Raw genomic sequence first — 19,054 nt, 5'->3', positions numbered from 1 at the left:
CAGGTGCTGGGCTGGGATGAAATGCTAGAAAGCAGGACTATCTAAAGTTCTTCATCATAAAACACCTTCTGCAGTTGCCTTACTGAATCCCAGTCTAAGAAAAATGCCAAGGTCTGAGTCTGTCCATCACTTCAGTGCTGTGTCATCAATTAGGGTCCGTCTGAGTGCTTCATCTTTCCTTTGAAAGTAGAGAAGGCCTACTAACAGAATAGCTTAGGAAACACAGCATTCTAGGCCAGTGTCTAGAAACTTCAGATTGACTTGGGAGCCTGACTTACTGGGATCAGTTAAAGTATTTCAGTGTGAAGAGTTTTAGCACTCTTTTGAAAGAGCAAGTGCACAAAAGGAAGAAGTGAAGAAGTAGGCAGGTAATGAGCAGTGGGCTGGGTACAGACTGCCTATAAAGGAGCAGAAGCATGAAGTTGCATGGGGTGTTCTTGTAAAAGAGTTGCAGAATTGCGCCTTCACGCAGGTACCTGCATGTCCTCAGAAACAGCTTGATACTTTCCTGCTATAAATGGGATGGCTTGACAAAACTGAGCTCAGTTTTGAGGAATGGTTCTGTTTTGCTTCCGTGCAAACCCTAAATTTTCTCTCTCAATACCTAACTTTCCCACCATTCAACGTTATGGCCAAAAGCTGTCTTGGTTTGATGTAAACAAACCAAGACTATTGTGCTGCATACATGCCACTAAAGTAGAGGGGACAGAATCTCATTTAAGCTATTACATGTATTGTCATGGACCTGGAGAAGGGCCATTCAGTGTAAGGCTGCAACCTTCATTCCATCTTTCCTCTCAGTATTCTCTCATTGACATGGCAGCACAGCCACGAGCAGTCTGCCAAATCCAACCTGAATGCCACGTGGACAGCCCTCCTTTTTTCTCCTAAGAATGATCAACACTGAGAAGCTGGAGAGTTGCCTTTGAATTCTCTGGAATCAGGGCATCATTACCTATTTTATTGTATTTCAGTAAGGACAGCAGTGGTATTTTAGGATTGCTCCAGCTCTCCCCAGGGGTTGCCTTAGTTTTTTGCTTCCAATCAGTGTGTTTTTTGTTAGTGTTTATCAAACTCACATTTTGGGGTATGGGTTTTGGTTTCTTGTTGTTTTATTATTGTTCTTTGTTTGCAGATTACATTCTCATTTCTGCCCTCATTGTGTTTCCCTCTGTATTGTGTCAGCCTGTTTCCAGGCAGCCACTATCACTTGTTTGTTCCTTTTTCCTCTAACAAAGAGGCACAGGCAGCCCAGAACTGTGCCTGGCTCATCTTTATCTGCGATGGGGATATAACAGCATGGTCAGAAGAGTAATGTAGAGACACACAGCCATTGGTGAGGCTGCTCTCTGCCTGTGGCTGCTGCCTTGCTCCACGTGCAGCCAGAACACGAGCAGGCTTCTGCCTTTTGCCTAGCTCCTTCTGTTGGAAAATGGGGATATTTGTGAGAAGTGATTACATTTAATTTCTACCCATAAGAGGAAACATGAGGGTTTGTCTGTGGTTACCAGCAGTAATGGCAGCGCTGTGCCTGCATCTCCTTCCCACTCTTATGGAGGTTTCCATCTCAGATGGAAATTTACATTTCTTTTGGGCTTCCATCTCAGAAAGTTGGCAATCAGCCCTTAGCTTCCACATTTCCTGTAATGGTGGACACAATTATCTCTAAAGGCATGAACAAACAAACAAAAAAAACTGGGGCAGACTTGCAGTCATTGCAGGCATCATCCTGAGAGCTGTTTGGTAAAGGAATACTGCAATTATTTGCAGTGTGAGTAGTGCATGAATTTGTCAATTACAAGCAGTGGGAAAGTGCTACTACTTCTAACTGCTGCTTAATAGATAGAAACTCACCTACCTATCCTCTCCAACATCAATATCTGGCTTTTCCTATAGCAGCCTGTGCAGCAATATTCCTGCAGGGTTGTTGTGCTGATGCCTTGGCCATCCGTGTTCTGCATTTCAGCTGTGCTCAGGGAATCAATCTGCAGGGCGATGAACTTTTCTTCTCTCCAAGAGCAAGATGTTTTTGTAACCTTCATTCTATCTGTCCTGGCGCAGTGTCTGCATGTGGAGGTGTCATCCCCTGATACTGCAGACGCAGAGCAACAAACGCACACAGCATTTATCTGCTCTTCCAGCATTTCTCTTGTCTCATCCTAAGCTTTCTGCTTGTTTTCGCCTGTTTTGGAAACTTGTAAGCCTTTGCAGATTCTTCTGTAATCGCTAACTATAGGAGCATGCAGCTCTACAGATAATGATGCTGAGATTCAGTCCCGCGCCTGTTTTTTTGGAGCTCGTTCTTAGCAAATCCCATTCCTTGTGCAAGGTGCTCTTAGACCACAGGGACGGCTGTTCAACAGCTGAACAGCTCTGTGTGACTTACGGCCTTCAGTGAAGGGAAGCATCCTTTTAACTTTAACATCTGGTTTCAGATGCTTGTAAGAGCACCTGTGCTACAGTGGTGGGAGAGTTTCTCTTTTCATATGTGCGCGTGCTGCCAACCTGGTGATTTTGGGAAGCATCCTTGCTTTGTGTTCTCACTGTGTAGGGGAGGTACATGGGGCTGTAGATTTGTAAACATCCTATGCGTTTTAGGATCGTATCTCAGTCACTGGGTCATCCTGCTGTGTTGAAAAGTGAGCTAAAGCACTGCTCAGAGCTTCTTGAAAGCCACCATAACATACCTTATTGTGAAATAACTGCCAGTCCATGGGCAGATTCTGCTTGACCTGTGAGTTAAGCTGATCTTGGTTTTTCTTCAAATTCCTGCTGAAGCAGCTGTTCCAGGTTTTGTCCAGTACTTTGCATTATTTGCATTTAATGGCATCTAAGTGGGATGCTATTTCACAGCATTCAAACTAGAAGGCTACAGAGGACCCACCTGTGTTCTGAACTGCTTCAGTCAAAGGAGAATGCAGTCCTATGGACAGGTGAAGTTGCAGTGATTGGTTTGTGAGGGTTTCTGCCAGCACTGTTAGTGTCAGCACATCAGTAATTCCAGTGGTTGAGGCTGGGTCTTGAAAAAGGAGATCCTCACATTCAGGAAGGAATCTGTAACCTCCACAGTGAGACAGGCAGCATTGCTGAACAGTTTTCAAAGCGGGCATGGAGGGGATGATTTGGGGTTTGACTCAATGACTGCAGAGGTTTTTTCCAATTCTAATGTTCCTTTGAGTCCAACAGAAATCTGTCACAAGCATGGCCTCATTATGAGGTACTTACATGCCTTTTCTGAGTGATAACTCAGAAAATGACTGCTTTGCAAGTAGTAAGAGTAGATGCCAATGGTTTCAATGCTCCTACCACACAAAAAACTCAACTGTTGATGTGATTCACATTCCTGGCAACCCTGTAGGGTCTCACAGCCTGTTGTTTGATGTGCTGGAGGGACCTTATTCCTCTCTGACACGGACCAAACATAAAATGTGTTGAATTTAATGTATGCTGATATGTTGGAAGACCAAGATTGCTTAACCCTCAATGAATTTGGTTACAATATTTGCTCACTGGGACGAGCAGTGGCTCCGGCTGAGAGAAGAAAGCCATGCGGCTGAACACTGTGCATTTCAGATAAAATTTTGGTGATTTCAGGAGAAAACAGATTTCTTTGCCAGGACTCAGGGACGCTGGATTAGCTCACCATTGAGACACTGACCAGCCAATAGCTCTGTTAGTAATGGTCGCTGTGAACTGTCCTTGTTAACCAATGCGTTTTACAATGGAAAAGGGCACACTCACCTTCCTTTCTTTCTTGCAGGCACAAGACCTGAATGTGATTGAGGAGGTGATCCGGATGATGCTGGAGATCATCAACTCCTGCCTGACCAACTCCCTCCACCACAACCCCAACCTGGTGTATGCGCTGCTCTACAAGCGCGATCTATTTGAGCAATTCCGGACCCATCCCTCCTTCCAGGACATCATGCAGAACATAGATCTGGTGGGTGATCCCTTATTTCGGGGCTGCGTATGCTTCTTTATTTGACCTTTTTATTGTTTTTGGAGGTGGGAAATACCTGTCCTCTCTATGTTGATTCTTATCTCTGAATGGGAGAGAAACGGGTTCGAAGGACTGGACTATTTGGACGATAAAGAATTGGTTGGATGGTTGCAACCAAAGAGCTGCAGTGAGTGGCTCTACAACCAGGTGGGTGCAGTGATGAGTGGCTCCCTCAGGGGTCTGCTTGGAACTGGTGCTCTTTAGCATCTTTAAGAGTGACACAGGTGAGGGAGTGCAGTCTCAGCAGTTTGCAGATGACACCAAGCTGAGTGGTGCAGCTGACACAGCAGAGGGAAGAGATGTCATCCAGAGGAACCTGGACAGGCTTGAAAAGCAGGCCCACATGAACCTAATGAGGTTCAGCAAGGCCAAGTGCAGGGTGCTGTGTCAGGGCAATCCCAGGTGAGTACAGACTGGGAGAACTCACTGAGAGCAGCCCCGTGGAGTAGGATTTGGGAGTTTTAAACTAAAAGAGGGAAGATTTAGGTCAGATGTGAGGAGGAAACTCCTCATTCAGAGTGGTGAATCCTCACTTAGAGCTCCGCTGCCCAAAAAGCTGTGGGTGCCCCATCCCTGGAGGTGTCCCAGGCCATACAGGACCCTGGGCAGCCTGACCTGTTGGGGGCAGCCAGCCCACAGCAGGGGTGGGTCTGGGGAACTTCAGGGTCCCATCCAACCCAACCATTCAGTAGTTCTGTGATCATTAAGTTCCCTTCCAATCCATCATTTTGTGATTCTATGGCAGATAGAGGCCTCTTCTGCTTGTCCAGAACCAGGCAAACCCTGGTGGCCAGGTCCTTCCACCTGCCAGCCTCCCACAGAAAGCAGCGTGCCCTTTCCTTTGTTACAGCTAAATGTAGGTTTTCCTCAGCAATTTAAACAGTTACAGTTCCTCCCCAAATGTATTTAATACAGGGTTACAGCATAACACCAATTACATTCTAAAACTATTTTAAGCTTTCCAAGGGAGCACACTGCCTTTTTAAATAGCTCCTTTGTTATAGAAGCAAGGATGTAAAAAAAAAAAAAAGATTTTCTAAAGAATATACCTGTCACCAGTTGGCAAGTGCTGAGAGCTCTCAGGCTTGCAGATCTGAATAAGAGATGGCATTCAGCTGACTCCTCTTCCACCCTGCCACATCCTCTGGTTCATACAGGGATGATAGTCATGTTGGGTGCTTTTGCATATAATGGCAGTAAGCAAATGCCTCTTCTGGGATATCCTGTCTATCACACATCTCTTGCTTTTCTCCATGTAAAAGATATGCTTTTAAACCATATCTCATTGCAGTACTGTGCTATCAGGATTAGAAAGAACTCAATATGGAACTCCAGTTCCATTTTGTATGAAGAAGAAAGACAAAGATTAGAGATGTGTATTATTATTTAAGGGGATATTTTTAATTTCAGTCTGCACGTCAAAAATAGCAGTTCAGAATTCTGTGTAGTTGTAACATGCTGTGCAAATATTGGGAGCTCTCTGGACTATAACATCTGTAACTCTGAAACACTGGAAATCTTTAAAACATGGCCCAGAGTGGAGCATTTGGCTTCCTAAAATAGGAGCCACCAGATTTCAGATAGCATCTGCAAGCTCCCTTCATTTTTTATGTATACATTTGATGATTGTGTTTTATCCCTCCGATTAAAGCCTAACACTAATTTTTGCCTTTGTGGTTTAGCAAAACCTTTACATCTGAACTCAGCAATCTTCCTACCCCATTGCTTTTTGCAAGGACTAACAATCAACAGCTCTGCAGTCTGTCCCTGCTTGTAAGGATGCAAACCTTGCTGCATCAGCCAGGGGAAGGGGATTCTTGCCTTACTCGACCATGGCAATATCAAGAGAGCCAAGCAGGTCAAGCCTGTATTTTTCATCGAATGATTGCTGTGTTTCTGTTGTATAAAACAGAACCAAAACATCTCTCCCGGTTGCACTCAGTTGTTTCACAGTATTTAGAGAAAGCTGCTCTGAGATCCAGCTGCCCAAAAAGAGGGCTAGTGCTTTGGAATTGCAAGAGAGGACCAACAAGCCCAAATCACAAAGCAGTCATGCCATCAGCTGCCTTTGTTTTGTGAGCAGCAGCTGAGCTAGGAGGTGCAATTAGGGTAATGGGTTCTGGCTCCAGCTGCCAGTTGCTGCAGAACAAATAGATTTTGCAGCCAATATACTTTTCCCCCTTTTACTTGGGACTATTAGCAGAGATTAGTTGGTGTGACAAGGCTGTAATTTGGGCACCTGTGGGCACTGCCACTTTGCAGACAAGGCTACAAGTCAGGAAACCTAACAGCAGTGTGTGCAGACAGTGGGTGCTGTGCATGGCTCCAACCAGGCTGCCAAGGACAGTGCAAAATGGCTCCAACCATCCTATGGGGCCTTCTAACAACCTGAGGGATTTAAGTTTTGCCCCATATCCATCATTCAGATCTCCTCTAGAAGAGGGAATGGGGTTCCCAAAGTGTGCTCTTTTGCAATGAAAGGAGCTCTGGAAGGGCAGGTTTCTCATGTCCCCAGTGGAGAACCGCTGGTGGGATGTTGGCTGCTGTTGTGACTTATTGGGCTTAGAGAGGGATGAAAGTTGATCTGACCCAACTGTGGCGTGCTTACAAGGATCAGCTGGGATGCAAAAGCAGTGCTGAGGGGGATGCCTGGGGAAGATCAGCTTGGCCTCTTCAAGGAGAAATGCAGGAGAACACTGAGAGGGAGCGTATAGGTCCTGGGATTTGCCTCATGAAGGATGGCTCATTTGGGGAGAAGGGCAGCCTGGGTTTGCTTTTTTTTTCCAGTTGCCATGGGTTTGGATGCTACAAAATCACCAAGTGAGTCCTGTAGACCCTTGAAGTTGTTTAACGGGTGCTCTCGAGTCCTCTGTTGAGTAGATATTGTAAATACAGGAGTTTTGCTTCAATACTTGAAAACTAGAGTAAATTTCTGGCCCAAACTACAAAAAGTCAACGGGAATGCCTTGAAAGTCCCGTGTGCGTGAGAAAGGTAAGAGCTGAAGAATGTTGATGTGTGCAGTGTTTGAAAGCCTTATTTGACTAATTCAGCTGAATGTGTTCAACAGTGAATTCATCTACCCCTTAAAAATACCTGCAGAACACTGACAGTTAGGCCAGTGTCTCATCCACGGAGTGTACCTAATGATGGCCCAGCAATAGCGTACTGCTCTGAGAAGTGCAGAGACATCAACCCAGGAGAAGAAAGCAATGGCTTTGTGTGTATATCGATACAGAGATCCCTCCCGTTTGCTGACGTGCTCTGATTCTCCATCACAGGTGATCAGTTTCTTCAGCTCCCGGTTGGAGCACGCCGGAGCTGACCTGTCGGTGGAGCGTGTTCTGGAGATCATCAAGCAGGGAGCTGTGGCTTTGCCCAAGGACAGGCTCAGGGTAAGTGCTCAGCTCATCAGCTAGCATATGCTATTCCAGTTAATTACATACACACACTTTGTATCTGTGACACTGGAATGTCAGTAGCAGTGGATGAGGGACTCCATGGTTGGTCGCAATATCTGTGTGGTTTAATTATACGCTGGTTTGTGCTAAATGTTGGGGTGAATTTTCTTGATCAGTCATTAAATTGAAGTGTGGAGGAAGTAGGATTTGCTGAGGCAGAGATTTTCTTCATCATATCTGTTACGTGTGGTCTCACCTCTCTGCCCATTCAGATGTAATGAGGCTGTCATCATCCTCATTTTTACTGGCACATTCTTTCCTTGGTGTTCCACGTCTCCATGTGGTCTGTATAAAATGGTACGCAGATGAATTCTGGGGGCTTCAGTCTTGAGTTATGGATAAACCATCCCACTGGAAATCAGTTCAGGGTGGTCAGCGCAGTGATAAGCTGTATGTAATCCTGAGCAGAGCCTCCAGGGTCTTCTGAGAGCCTCAGATCCAGGAGGGATTCAGTGCCTTGATGGGTTTTGTGAGGCTGAAATCCATGATGGGCTGCGTGGTGCTTAAATGCTGTGATAAAATCTGTGCAGGTGGGTAGGGAAGTAAATGGGAGCAATATGGTGTGGGTTTTTTTTTTTTTTTTTTTTTTTTTAACACAAACAACAGTGTTTGCTTCTCCACTGTGCCAAGAATGTTTTAAATACTTCCTGATCTCTGCAGAGCCATTTCTGTTCTTACTCTATGATAAGAGAGCAGGAGTGTCTTCTCAATCCTTGTTTTCAGGAAAATGCCATCTGATGAGAAGAGCAGAGTACACGTGGCCACTGGCAATGGCAGTAATTAGTTTATACCCTGGTAATCCTGAAACACCCCGTGGGAATTGTCCAGCTGGCTGCATGCATGGTGTCTTTCCTGCAGCTCCCAGCGTCCCTGAGGCAGTGTGTGCAGTGACTCGGCCAGGCTGAGTTACTTCGGGAGAAATGGACTGCTTTTTTGTGACAGCATTTTCATACGTGCAAATAATTGAAAGCTCTTTTGTTATGGGACTACAGTGACTGCTGACCTGCTGACAGAGCCTTTACTAAATGAGTTTGTTGCTTAAGAAAAAAAAAAAAGAAAAGAAGAATGGACTTTCGTGTTAGGCCACAATTTATGGAAGTGTTGTTTCAGGAGTGAAATCCCGTCAAGTTTACATTGTGTGCACCAATGGTTTGGTCTTTCATTGGTTGCTTTCTTGCCTGAAGAAAGCTGGTGACACTGACCTGCATCTGTAACTGCTGCATTAATCTGTAGAGGCACAAATTCCCTTTCTCTGTAATAACATTGCTATTGGATAGCACTCAATTCCCCTCTGTAGACATCACATGGTGAGCCTTAGTGCCATCTGCCCTTCTCTTGTAGGGGTCTTCCACGTCTCCCTGTTTCCCAGGTCTTCCCATTGCAGTCTCTGAGGTTTCAAGGGGAAGCTCTTCCAAAGCTTGACAAAACCACAGTAAGATCAGACTAAAGATAGAGTTGCACAATAGTGCTGGCAGCTCCGAGGAATTTCAGCAGCTAAATAGAGGAGAAAGCTTTAATCCTCGTGTCTGTAATGACACTCTGGGCATGTCTGGATGGGTGGAGAAGCCCTACCCACATTGGCTCAATGCACAATGGGCTCAGTGAGCTCCCGTGTGTGAGCTGGAGGCTGTCTTGCTGCATGGACCAACCAACGATGCCTACTGAAGGACATTTCTCTAAAAGACTTTGGTTTGGGCATGGCTAGCTCAGGGAAGTGAATTCAGGGAGCTGGCTGCTATCAAGACAACTTCAGGAATGTATGGAGGAATGATGGGTTGCATTAGGGTTGACATGACCCACGTGGATTTACAGAGTGCAGAGTGATGGAGTTTAGTCCTGAGAGTTTTTGGATCAGCTTTTCAGTTAATTACTAAGTAATTTTCAGGCCGTTGTTGCTTTTTCACAGAATCACAGAATGTCCCAAGTTAGAAGGTGATCACAGGGATCACTGAGTCCAATCCCTGGCTTTACACAGCACTACCTAAACTCAAACCCTATGGCTCAGAGCAGAGTACAGATGTTTCATGAGCTCTGGCAGCTGTAGGGCACAAGGGAGCTTAAGGGCCATGAGGGGCTGTAGGGCTGTGTGGGAGCTGCAGGCCACCATGAGACCTCCCCTTAAACCAAGGGACCTTGGCCACTGCTCACGCTCCATTGCTCATACTCTCAGGCCCTTCCCCATCTCCCTTTGGGTGCTCAGGTGCTCTAAAGGAGTGGTGTTTCTACGTGGTTGATTCTAAGTCTAGATTGGACTAGGTGATCTCTGTGGTCATCTTAGAGGTCTTTTCCAACTTGACAATTCTATGATTTTGCTGCTTCCTAGAAATTGCCATCTTCAACTTAAGCTCTTTGGAGGATGTGCTGGAGGTCCTCATTTGGAAAAACAAGCAGTGTAGCAGTGTTTTAACTCCCTTGCTTCTCTGCAACCCAAACAATGGTACTTTTTCTCATGTATGTGTACTCAATTTATGCACAGATAAATACAGTGAATGTTTTCCTGCTGCTTATCTTGGCTTTTGTTGAGGAAGTGAGCATTCAAGAGGCGTTCTGTGCATTCAGATCTGGAGTCTGAGTAAAGGTAACCTAAAAATAACTGCACTCACCACCATGATCTCAATCTGCATAATGGAGCTTATCAGTGTGATAGCACACCCCAGTGCTCCTTTCCCTGTGGGAAACACTGTGTGACAAAAGGGACATGTGTGTTAGCAGCAGGTCACGTATGTGGGCCTGTGTCTGCAAACAACTGTCGGGAGATGAGGGATGCAAGTCCTGTTTTCCTTTCAGTCCTGGAGCAAACACGACTACAGTGGAAGACAAATGAATGTTATTTTAAGCTTTTAGCTCTGTGCTGCGGAAGGCACAGAAAGTCCAAGCTGGATAATTAGCCTTGTAGAAGATTTTTCCAAAAACACAGAGATAAAGGGCAGGTGCTGAAATCAAGAGCTGCTCGTTTCTCTTTGGTATGTAGGAGGAGATAAATGCAGTTGATGTGCCTGGGACAGAGCAGCAGCCGTGGTTTGGAGATAGGGCTGTCTCCTCGTGGATGAGCAGCCGCATCCCAGGCTCCCTGCTTTATTGCAGAGCTTATTAAAGGCAATTTAGAGATCACAGTGATAGGTGAAAATTGGTCTCCTTTATTTTTATTTTGTGAAGTTCTCATGCTGCCTTTCCTCCCTTTGGTGCAGTGTGTGTGTGCTTTCGGCGTGAGAGCAGCACAGCGGTGCCTGGAGCCTGCCTGTTATCTCGGGGTTTCAAGGGAGCAGCCAGCAGATAACTGCTCTTCTGCAGCACGTGGGAAAGCTTGTTTGCAATGCCAGCTGCTGGCTGGAGGCTGACATTTGGGTTCATGGACTGATGGCAGTCAGAAGGCCACATTTTCACAAAAGAGAACATCCCACCAGCTGTACCGGTTTAATCAGAGCCCTCATGGTCATGAACGTAGTTTGAGATGCTTTTGTTTTTTTTTTTCCCTGCTTCCTAGAATCGCAGAATTGTTAAGGTTGGAAAAGATCTCCAAGATCATCGAGTCCAACCACCAACCCACTTCCTTGCCTCCTGTGTCAGTTGGTACTTCTGTCGCAGCTGTGCATGCTGTTGTGTGTTCCTGATGTTAGCAGCTGTCATGCTATCAGCTCACACCCTCTTGCCAAGTCACAAAATCTAATATTGAAGTGCATTCTCCTTTCACAGCATTAAAATTTCACAGAATAATTAAAAAGGAGCACAGGCAAATGCCTTCAGTCTGGGCAGAACAAGCTTTGCACTACGTGCTATAAGGTTTTCTCATAGGTTTGCCTTTCTGTTAGCACTGTACTTCCAACTCCTTCAACTTCTGTTTGTTTCATGGAGAAGAAATCCCTGATCATCATGGCACCACCAAGCAAAAATCAGTACATTGTCATGGGAGTTCTGTTTCCAGAGTCCTGATGTCCTTGGTGCCCTGTGAGTGTTTTTTGATGCTTGCTTCAGAGTGGCAGAATCATAAAATTGTTAAGGTTGGCAAAGATCAATAAGATCATCACCAAGTGTAAAGCCAACTCATCCCTACCATGCCCACTGGTAGAATCATAGAACCTTGGGGACATGATGAGCAAGCATGGTGGGGGTGGGTTGATAGTTGGGCTAGACGATCTGAGTGGTCTTTTCCAACTTTAGTGGTTCTGTGATCCTAAGATTCTAAGAAAAAAAGATCTAGAACGTTTTCCTGGGACTTGTGGTCAGAAAATAACTGGTGAAGCTGTCAGCACCCAGCTGGCTCTGGCTGATTTTAGGTGGGGATTAATGACCTGTCTGTCTGAATGGGCAAGCCTTGGTGCAGGTGCTCTCCTATTTGTGTAAGCCCAGCTGCTGAGCTTGTTGAGAATAAGTTGGAACTTAGCTTTGTAATGAGTACATCCAGGAAAGGGTTTATATTGTTTAAATCTCTGTAATTAAATGGTGCAAGCCTGTGTGTAGGCAAGATCTAACTTATATGGAAAAATATAAATGAAAATTGTGTTTATTATAGTGATTAAAGTTCAGTGCATGCTGACATAGTTCAGCATATGGGAATTTTGGTTGTGCATTTCGTAGAAACTTTGAGAAGAAAGGTAACACAGCAGCCAGGGTCTGTAATCCCAGAGGGGAACCAGAGCACACCAGTTTGGGGGTGCAGAAATAAATGTCACAGTCAATTCAAAGCATAAAATACGATCATAGAATGATTGAGGTTGGATAAGTCCTCCCAGCTCCCCAGGCCCAACCCCAACTCACCCCCACCATGCCCACTGACCACGTCCTGAAGTTCCACATCTCCGTAGTTCTTGAACATCTCCATTCATTGAACATTCTTCCATTCATGAGCAGCCATGGAATGTCATACAGCTGTAGTCGAGATATTTGAGTTCTTGGCATGGTCTGTTAGTGTTGGTGATTCACTTATGAAGCACATTTATTTATTTTTACAAGTTGGTTTTAATTTTTTTTAAATAAAAACAAGTCAGAACCCTTCATTCAGGTGCCATTGCAGGGGTGTTTGCTTGGATTTGGGATGTCACACACATTGAGATTTGGTTTTCTTTGCTGAGATGTCAGCCAAGTCCTCTATGACGTAAGGACGTGGTTACAGCTCAGTACAAGGTTGGTTTGGATACTGTGTGGTCTGACACCAGCAGTGTGCACCATGGCATTCACAGCCTCTGCTTGGCACTCCCAAAGAGATTTCGCCAGCTCTGTCACTGGTCCTGTGTTTGTGTGTTACTCTCAGGGCTGCTCACAAGGGGATGTGCTCCTACCTCTCCCCAAGTACCTTCTGAACATGAGAATTATGCAGTATCACAATTTTAAATTATAGCATTAAGAGGAAGGGACCAAAAATGCCTACCACTCCGATTTTCAAATAGAAATTCTTCTGAGAACCCAAAGAAAGTCACTTTGCTTTTACACAGCAGCTCTCTGTCAGTGCTGGAATTAAACCCAGCTTTTTTAACTTGAAGCAACTTCGGCTTACTGCAGTGGTTATAAATTCTTTCATGGGGGTGGAGAAAAACAAGCAGTAACTTTGGCATTGTTGATGAGAACAAGTTAAAAAACAGCTATTTTACTGTGCCTGACTGCCTGGCGCGCAGCTAGAAACGTACTAATGCTTTTCTGACACCTATCCATTGAAGAGTAATGCAAACATCACTGCAGCGTCAGCAGACGAAAATATGGTCTTGGATCTCCGATTTTTTAAGTGCTTCTCATATAGTACCAGCTTCTTGCTGTAAATGAGCCAAAATCTCTTCCAACAGAAAACTGTCATTGTGCTTTCGACTCCAAGAGAGCACTACAGATTTTTACCTTTCTTTACAGATTGAGATTAAATGGAACAGTTCAACCTTGGTTTCTTCCTCATCCCCATTCCTTGCCATATCCCGACGCCTCAGAGATCCATGAGAAAAAGAGTGGGGTCACTGGGGGGTTTTCCTTTTGGCTTCAGTGGTCCTGAGGTTTCAAGTCTCATCTTTGTGCTGGTGGGATGCCACCAAGTGTGCTGTGAGCACAGACAGGTGCCTACAGCTTGTGTATCTGATGGAGGGGAGCACTGAGGCTCGTATTGACTGGTGATTATCAGGTGGGTAGAAGGGCTGTGCTCTCTTTTCTCCGTCCCCCTCCTTTCTCCAGTCTCATGCTGCTATTTTTAGTGGCTGAAACGGGCTAAGAGAAGAGCTGAAGGAGCAGAAGAGATGGCAGTAAGTGCTGTTGGCAGGTCTGATGGGCCTGAAGAATTGGTTGCCCCCACCAGCTCCATCCAGCTCCCGTCTTGAAATGGGTGATAAAATGTCAGCTACTCAGAGAATAATTCCTCGTATGTATCTCACACAGAGTGGCACAGGGTGGAGGGGGAGTCCCCATCCCTGGAGAGGTACAGGACCCGTAGAGATGTGACACATGGGGATGTGGTCAGTGGGCATGGTAGGGATGGGCTGATTTGGGTCTGGAGATCTTGGAGGACTTTTCCAACCTTCATGATTCCGTGATCGTACTTTCCAAGATGGTGGTACTGTTGCTATGAAAATGCTCCGAAAGTGCAAGTGCTGCTCTTCATGTCCCCTTCAGGTTTTGTCGTTGCTTCTCTCATGCTGTGTCTGTAATTTGCAGTAAATACCATGATCAAAACGCGGGCTCCTGGGGTTTGTTTGCTCACATCTCAGACCTTGGTGTGCCTGGAGCCCTGCGGTTCTTCCAAGGCCATGCACCTTGCTTACAGACGTGGGCAGATAGCATGCGTAAAGATTGTGATTTTTCAATGCTTTCAGCTTCTGCTTGTCAGTCTGTGTCTTAAGCACGAAGGGTGCTTTCTCCCTGTTACCATGATATGTTAGTGCTGCTGTCACTAATCTATTGCAGACACTGCTGTTATCAGCCTGCAGCTGCTTGAACAGACACCCAGGACTGTTGTAATGAGGGTCCTGCAGTTATTATTTGAGCTGTTTTTCTCTTTTATCTTCCCTTCAGGGGCCATCAGAATGGCAGTGTTGTTTTTTTTACAAGCTCCAACTTGAAACTTTTAGAAGTTCCTCTTCTCTGTGTGTCGAGCTGCTTGAATTCCCCGTAAAAGCGCTGGAGCTGTGAATCAATTTGTAATTGATATAACAGCATGCAAACACCCACCTTAGCTTTGTGTTAAAGGACTGCACGTGGATGTAGCAGAAAACCACAGCTGAGATACACTGAAGCACGTTTGTCACTTTGCAGTCAGTTCTGACACTGATGTTAATGGCTGAGCACCCGGCAGATCCCAAACCTCTGGCTGACTTTCCCCCGTGGACGGGGTCTATGCCTTGATCAGGAAAGGAAGTTGGTTGCGGGGTGTCTCGGGCTGCCAAACCTCATGAGGAAATCGGGGCTGTTCCCACCATCAGAGCAGGCAGAGCAGTTAACCCTTTCTGCTCGTTGGCTGCCTCGTTGCTCTTGCTAAGGTGCAGCCAGCTTCCTTCTGACCTGTGAGCATGTCTGCAAATTGCTGTTGCAGTTTCTCCCCCTGTGAATGCAGCACTAGGGCAGTGGAAGGGATAATTTATTAAGTCCCATCTTGTGCTCGTTGGGTCACCCAGCTGCTGCTTCCCAGCTCCTCTGTTGTTGCCCTTAAACCTTCCAGTTTTCAGCCAGTTTCAAAAGTCACATTTGAAAGCTGTAAGTCGCTTTCAGGATTTTTAAATGCAAAGTGATTTAAATGCAGTGGCTGTTCCTGTATCACCTGAATCCCTGCTGTGATGCACTGCAGTGGGACATGGCTATTGTAACCTTCCGTTGTGTCCTAATAAAATCAATGTATGTCGCCTCCTGCTTATGAATTAACAAGCCAAGAGGTAAAGCATGGTGCACAACTGGTCATTATTATGTCTGGAGGTGGCTGCTGTACTATTGACAGCAGTGGCAAGTAGTACAGCTTGATTTCATTTCATCATTTCTCATACAAGGATTCTGTACATAGAATTGTTGCAGTGCTATCAGAGCTCTCCTTCTTTTTTAGTCAGGACTGAAGAGTGGCATCCATGGCCACCAACACAAATACACTCTTGCTTTACATGTGGAAACACCAGCCAACCTGTCAGAGTCCCAAAACCACCACTGTTTCCAGGATCCAGTTGAACGGAGTTCCTTTCTTCAGCCCTTGCACAGGATCTTCATTTTTTTTAGTGCCAACAAGATGTGGCACTTGGGGACGTGGTCTGTGGGCACGGCCTTGGGTCCGGACTTGGTGATCTTGAAAGTCTTTTGCTATCTTAATGATGTGATGATTCTTAGGAATGAGTGGCTGGAAACAGACTAATTTAGGATACCAGCTAATCACGGCAATTTAAATGCAAATATAATATAGGAAATCATCACATGCAAGGTTTTCAGTAGCACTGGTAAGATGTTCGTGGCTGTCAGCACTATGGTAGCTGATTTATTTTTGTTTTACCCAACATTTCACATATTTTGATTGCCTCCTTTCCATCTTGCTGGGGCCTCAGTGTATCTCACTGGAATCCAGAGCAGCAAAGATTGTCAAGGAGAACTGGGCAGTGCACAACACGAGGTATCCTGGGAGGTGCTGGAGCAGAGCAGTGATTGTGCAGCTCAGGAATGAGGAGCATTGGCCAAGAGGAAGACGCAGTGTGGGCTAGCACAGGACACTCCTATTCCCAACTGCTGTCTGCATGGAGACCGATATTTACAGGGAGGATCGGTCTGTCCCCTCCACCCCAAAACCTCTTCCATTTGCCTTCTGGAAGCTGTATTCTGGGTTCAGTCACTTCATTCCAGAGTAATTGCTTTCTTCGCAAAACAGAGCAATTAGACTGGAGTGAAGTCACCTTGTTCTGGAGTTACAGAACTGCTGCAGAAGAGATGGTCAATAGTAGCACTGTGCTGGTCAGCCTTACACAGCACTCAGACTGGACTTTGGTTGTCCAAACCCATCTTTGAGGCCTAACTAAACGTTCAGATCATAGAATCATCGAAGTTGGAAAAGACTCCCTAGATCCCCAAGCCCAGCTCATACCACCATGCCCACTGGCCACATCCCCAAGTGCCAAATCTCCATGGTTCTGAAACACCTCTGTGGACAGGGATTCCACACCCCCCCCCGTGCAGCCTTTGCCAATGCATCACTGCTCTTGGGAGAATAAATTGTTCCTAACATCCAGACTGAAATGATGATAAGGTCCTCTCTACACAGCAGAGGAATGTATATTAGTAGGGATTCGGGCAAATCCTTCAAACCAAGAGCAACATAGAATGGATGTTAAACCATCCTAGGAGCTGGGAAATCAGCAGCACAGTGATTTTCTGCCTGTTACCCAGTGTGTTTCTCCTGGTACTGTGTGAACATGGCACTCTCCTGGTTTCAGTCCACAGACTCTATGCAGAGCTGTAGCTGCAGTTGTAGCTGAGCTGATGGATGTTTCAGCCCTGCCTGTGGCAGCTTGTGCATTGTAATTAACTGCTTCCCATTAAGGCAACAGATGAGAAATCGTGCAGTTACATGCAGAGGCTGTAGGAGATGGAGCAGTGTCCTGGAACAGCAGTCAGTAGTGTTTTGTGGTTGGGTTTTGTTGGCTTTTTTTGATTCTTTCTGACCCAGGAAACTATGAATGTCGTAAAGTGAAGAATGCCTTTGAATGTGAGCAGGAGCAAAGCAGGAGGTGGAGAGGCATCATTTGAGCACTGCTGTTTATTCCTGTCTGGGACTAAAATCCACAGTAACAACAACAACAAAAATAGGGAAAAGAACTGTGCAACAAGAACCTTGGGGAAGAGGAACATTAATTGGAGCATAGGATTCGTTACTCTGCGTTTGCTAATATTATAGTTAGTATCCTTTCTAAATGTAGATCTTTAAGATGCAATATGTAATTCTTTGGGCATCCTGCAGGGAGCAGAAAGATATTTCTGTATCCTGACTTGGGGGAAGTGCATTGCAGTAATTTTCTCCTTCCGTGAACCAGAAGCTTGCTGGTAGCTCTGAATTTCATCTGTAAAAGATATTCTAAACAGTTCTTAGGAACGGTCGCAAGGATGAGCTGGACTCAGCCCTGCTGGGAGTGTTTTTGGGTGGGAGATAGGAGAGAGAGGTAAATGATGGCATTTTCCTATCACCTGGGTGAGGGATATTGTCCTTCCTGCCCTCCTGATGGGCATCAGGACAAGGCATTACTATGCTGAGAAATGTGGGACTGATATTGAATGCTCTGCACACTTTGGGGAGGAGAAGGATCAGAAGGTGACACACAAACCCCATCACCAAGAGCATGCATAACCAAGGAGAGAAGTATCTCTGCGTGCACAGCTGAAGTCCAGTGCAAGCCTTTTGTTGCATCCAGTAGGACTGGAAGTGACTGGAGCTACAGAATCTTTTTTCAGAGCTACAGATTTTTTTCAGTGAGAGTTGTTGAGCTGCACTGCCTGCGTTTCACCTACTGTGCAGTGCATCTACTTTGACACTGATTTATCTGTGCAATTTGGAGGTAAATATTCCATGAGTTTTTTTCATGGTATATACAGAGATAAGGTGGTTCTTCTCCTTCGCAGGGAGGATGAGCTGATGCAGGGGCACAAAGCAACCAGCTTCTGTCTGTTGTTGCTGCATTACATTGGGTGGTTGGCTGAGCCATTGGTTTGAAGATGCTGCAACTAGAGTTAGAAGTACGACATACAGAGGAAGTGAGAGGCTGGGCAAGCAGTTTCTCATGTTTCTGTCCTCTTTCAGAAAGCCATCCTATGTATTCTGTGTTTTTGTTACATTTTTCTCCATGTCTCAGTCTGCTCAGCATGTGTTGTGCAGCCCTCCTCCCTCAGTTGCATGTCCTGCAGGGAAAACAAAAGGTCCACTGCCAAATGCACTGCGTGTGCATGATGCTTCTTTCCCAAATATATTGCAATTTCAGTCAAAGCAAACAGAACTGTCACTGAAATGCTCTGGCAGTTTTTATTCTCCTTCTTTGGGGGCTATTTCCAATATGTGTTCGTTTCCTGCTGAAGAGCCGCAGCACCAGACGGGGAGTGAGAAAGGGAAAAATTGCACTAGGGAAAATCAACTTGCTGTTTTCTTCAGTGCCAAACCCGTTCTTGTCATCCTGATTAAGGAGTATATCCTATCCTATATGTATGTAGGATAATGTGATGGAAGTAAATTTCTGAAATTTTATCCAAGAAAGCTGCAAGACTTGGAGATCTGCGAACAACTGAATACGAGACGGGGAAGAGACAGCATAACTGTGTAGCCAGATCCCAATTCTACCTCTCCTATTGCTCACCCACTTGCAGGGTTCAGCTGTCTCTTCTGATTGAGTCTTTTAATTTAAGTTTCTGTAACATCTGACAGATTGGGAAGAACAGTCCTCAGATTTCTGCCCTGGCTGACAGATGATGCAGATAATGGAAGATAATCTTTTCCATTTACATGATTTGACACATTCTTACTTCCGTGTACGTTGAAGTCAAGGAATCAAAATAGATTTTGAGTACAGAATATAAATCCCAGACAAATTACAGCTTTCAACGCAGTATTGAGTTAAATGTAAGCAGCAGAAATATTGCAGATATCTTCTAATTAAATGCATAAATTAGAGAAATGTC

The 19,054-nt window shown here is 45.4% G+C and overlaps 1 protein-coding gene across 5 annotated transcripts in view; it reads left to right on the top strand.

The window, feature by feature from the left end:
• Nucleotides 1-19,054, top strand: part of DYM (dymeclin) — a 149,799-nt gene that overhangs the window by 120,168 nt on the left and 10,577 nt on the right. For all 5 annotated transcript variants that reach the window (XM_042831189.1, XM_042831190.1, XM_042831193.1 and 2 more), the window contains 2 exons: nt 3,761-3,943; nt 7,283-7,396. In XM_042831189.1, the coding sequence (XP_042687123.1) occupies nt 3,761-3,943; nt 7,283-7,396 (297 nt within the window). The remainder of the gene's footprint in view (nt 1-3,760; nt 3,944-7,282; nt 7,397-19,054) is intronic.

The sequence above is a fragment of the Centrocercus urophasianus genome, unplaced genomic scaffold, assembly GCF_019232065.1.
Source record: "Centrocercus urophasianus isolate 14NV4802_14NV808 unplaced genomic scaffold, USGS_Curo_1.0 seq_35, whole genome shotgun sequence".
NCBI classification, from domain to species: Eukaryota; Metazoa; Chordata; class Aves; order Galliformes; family Phasianidae; genus Centrocercus; species Centrocercus urophasianus.
The sequence above is the reverse complement of the archived record's forward strand: the minus strand, read 5'-3'. Positions and strand labels throughout refer to the sequence as shown.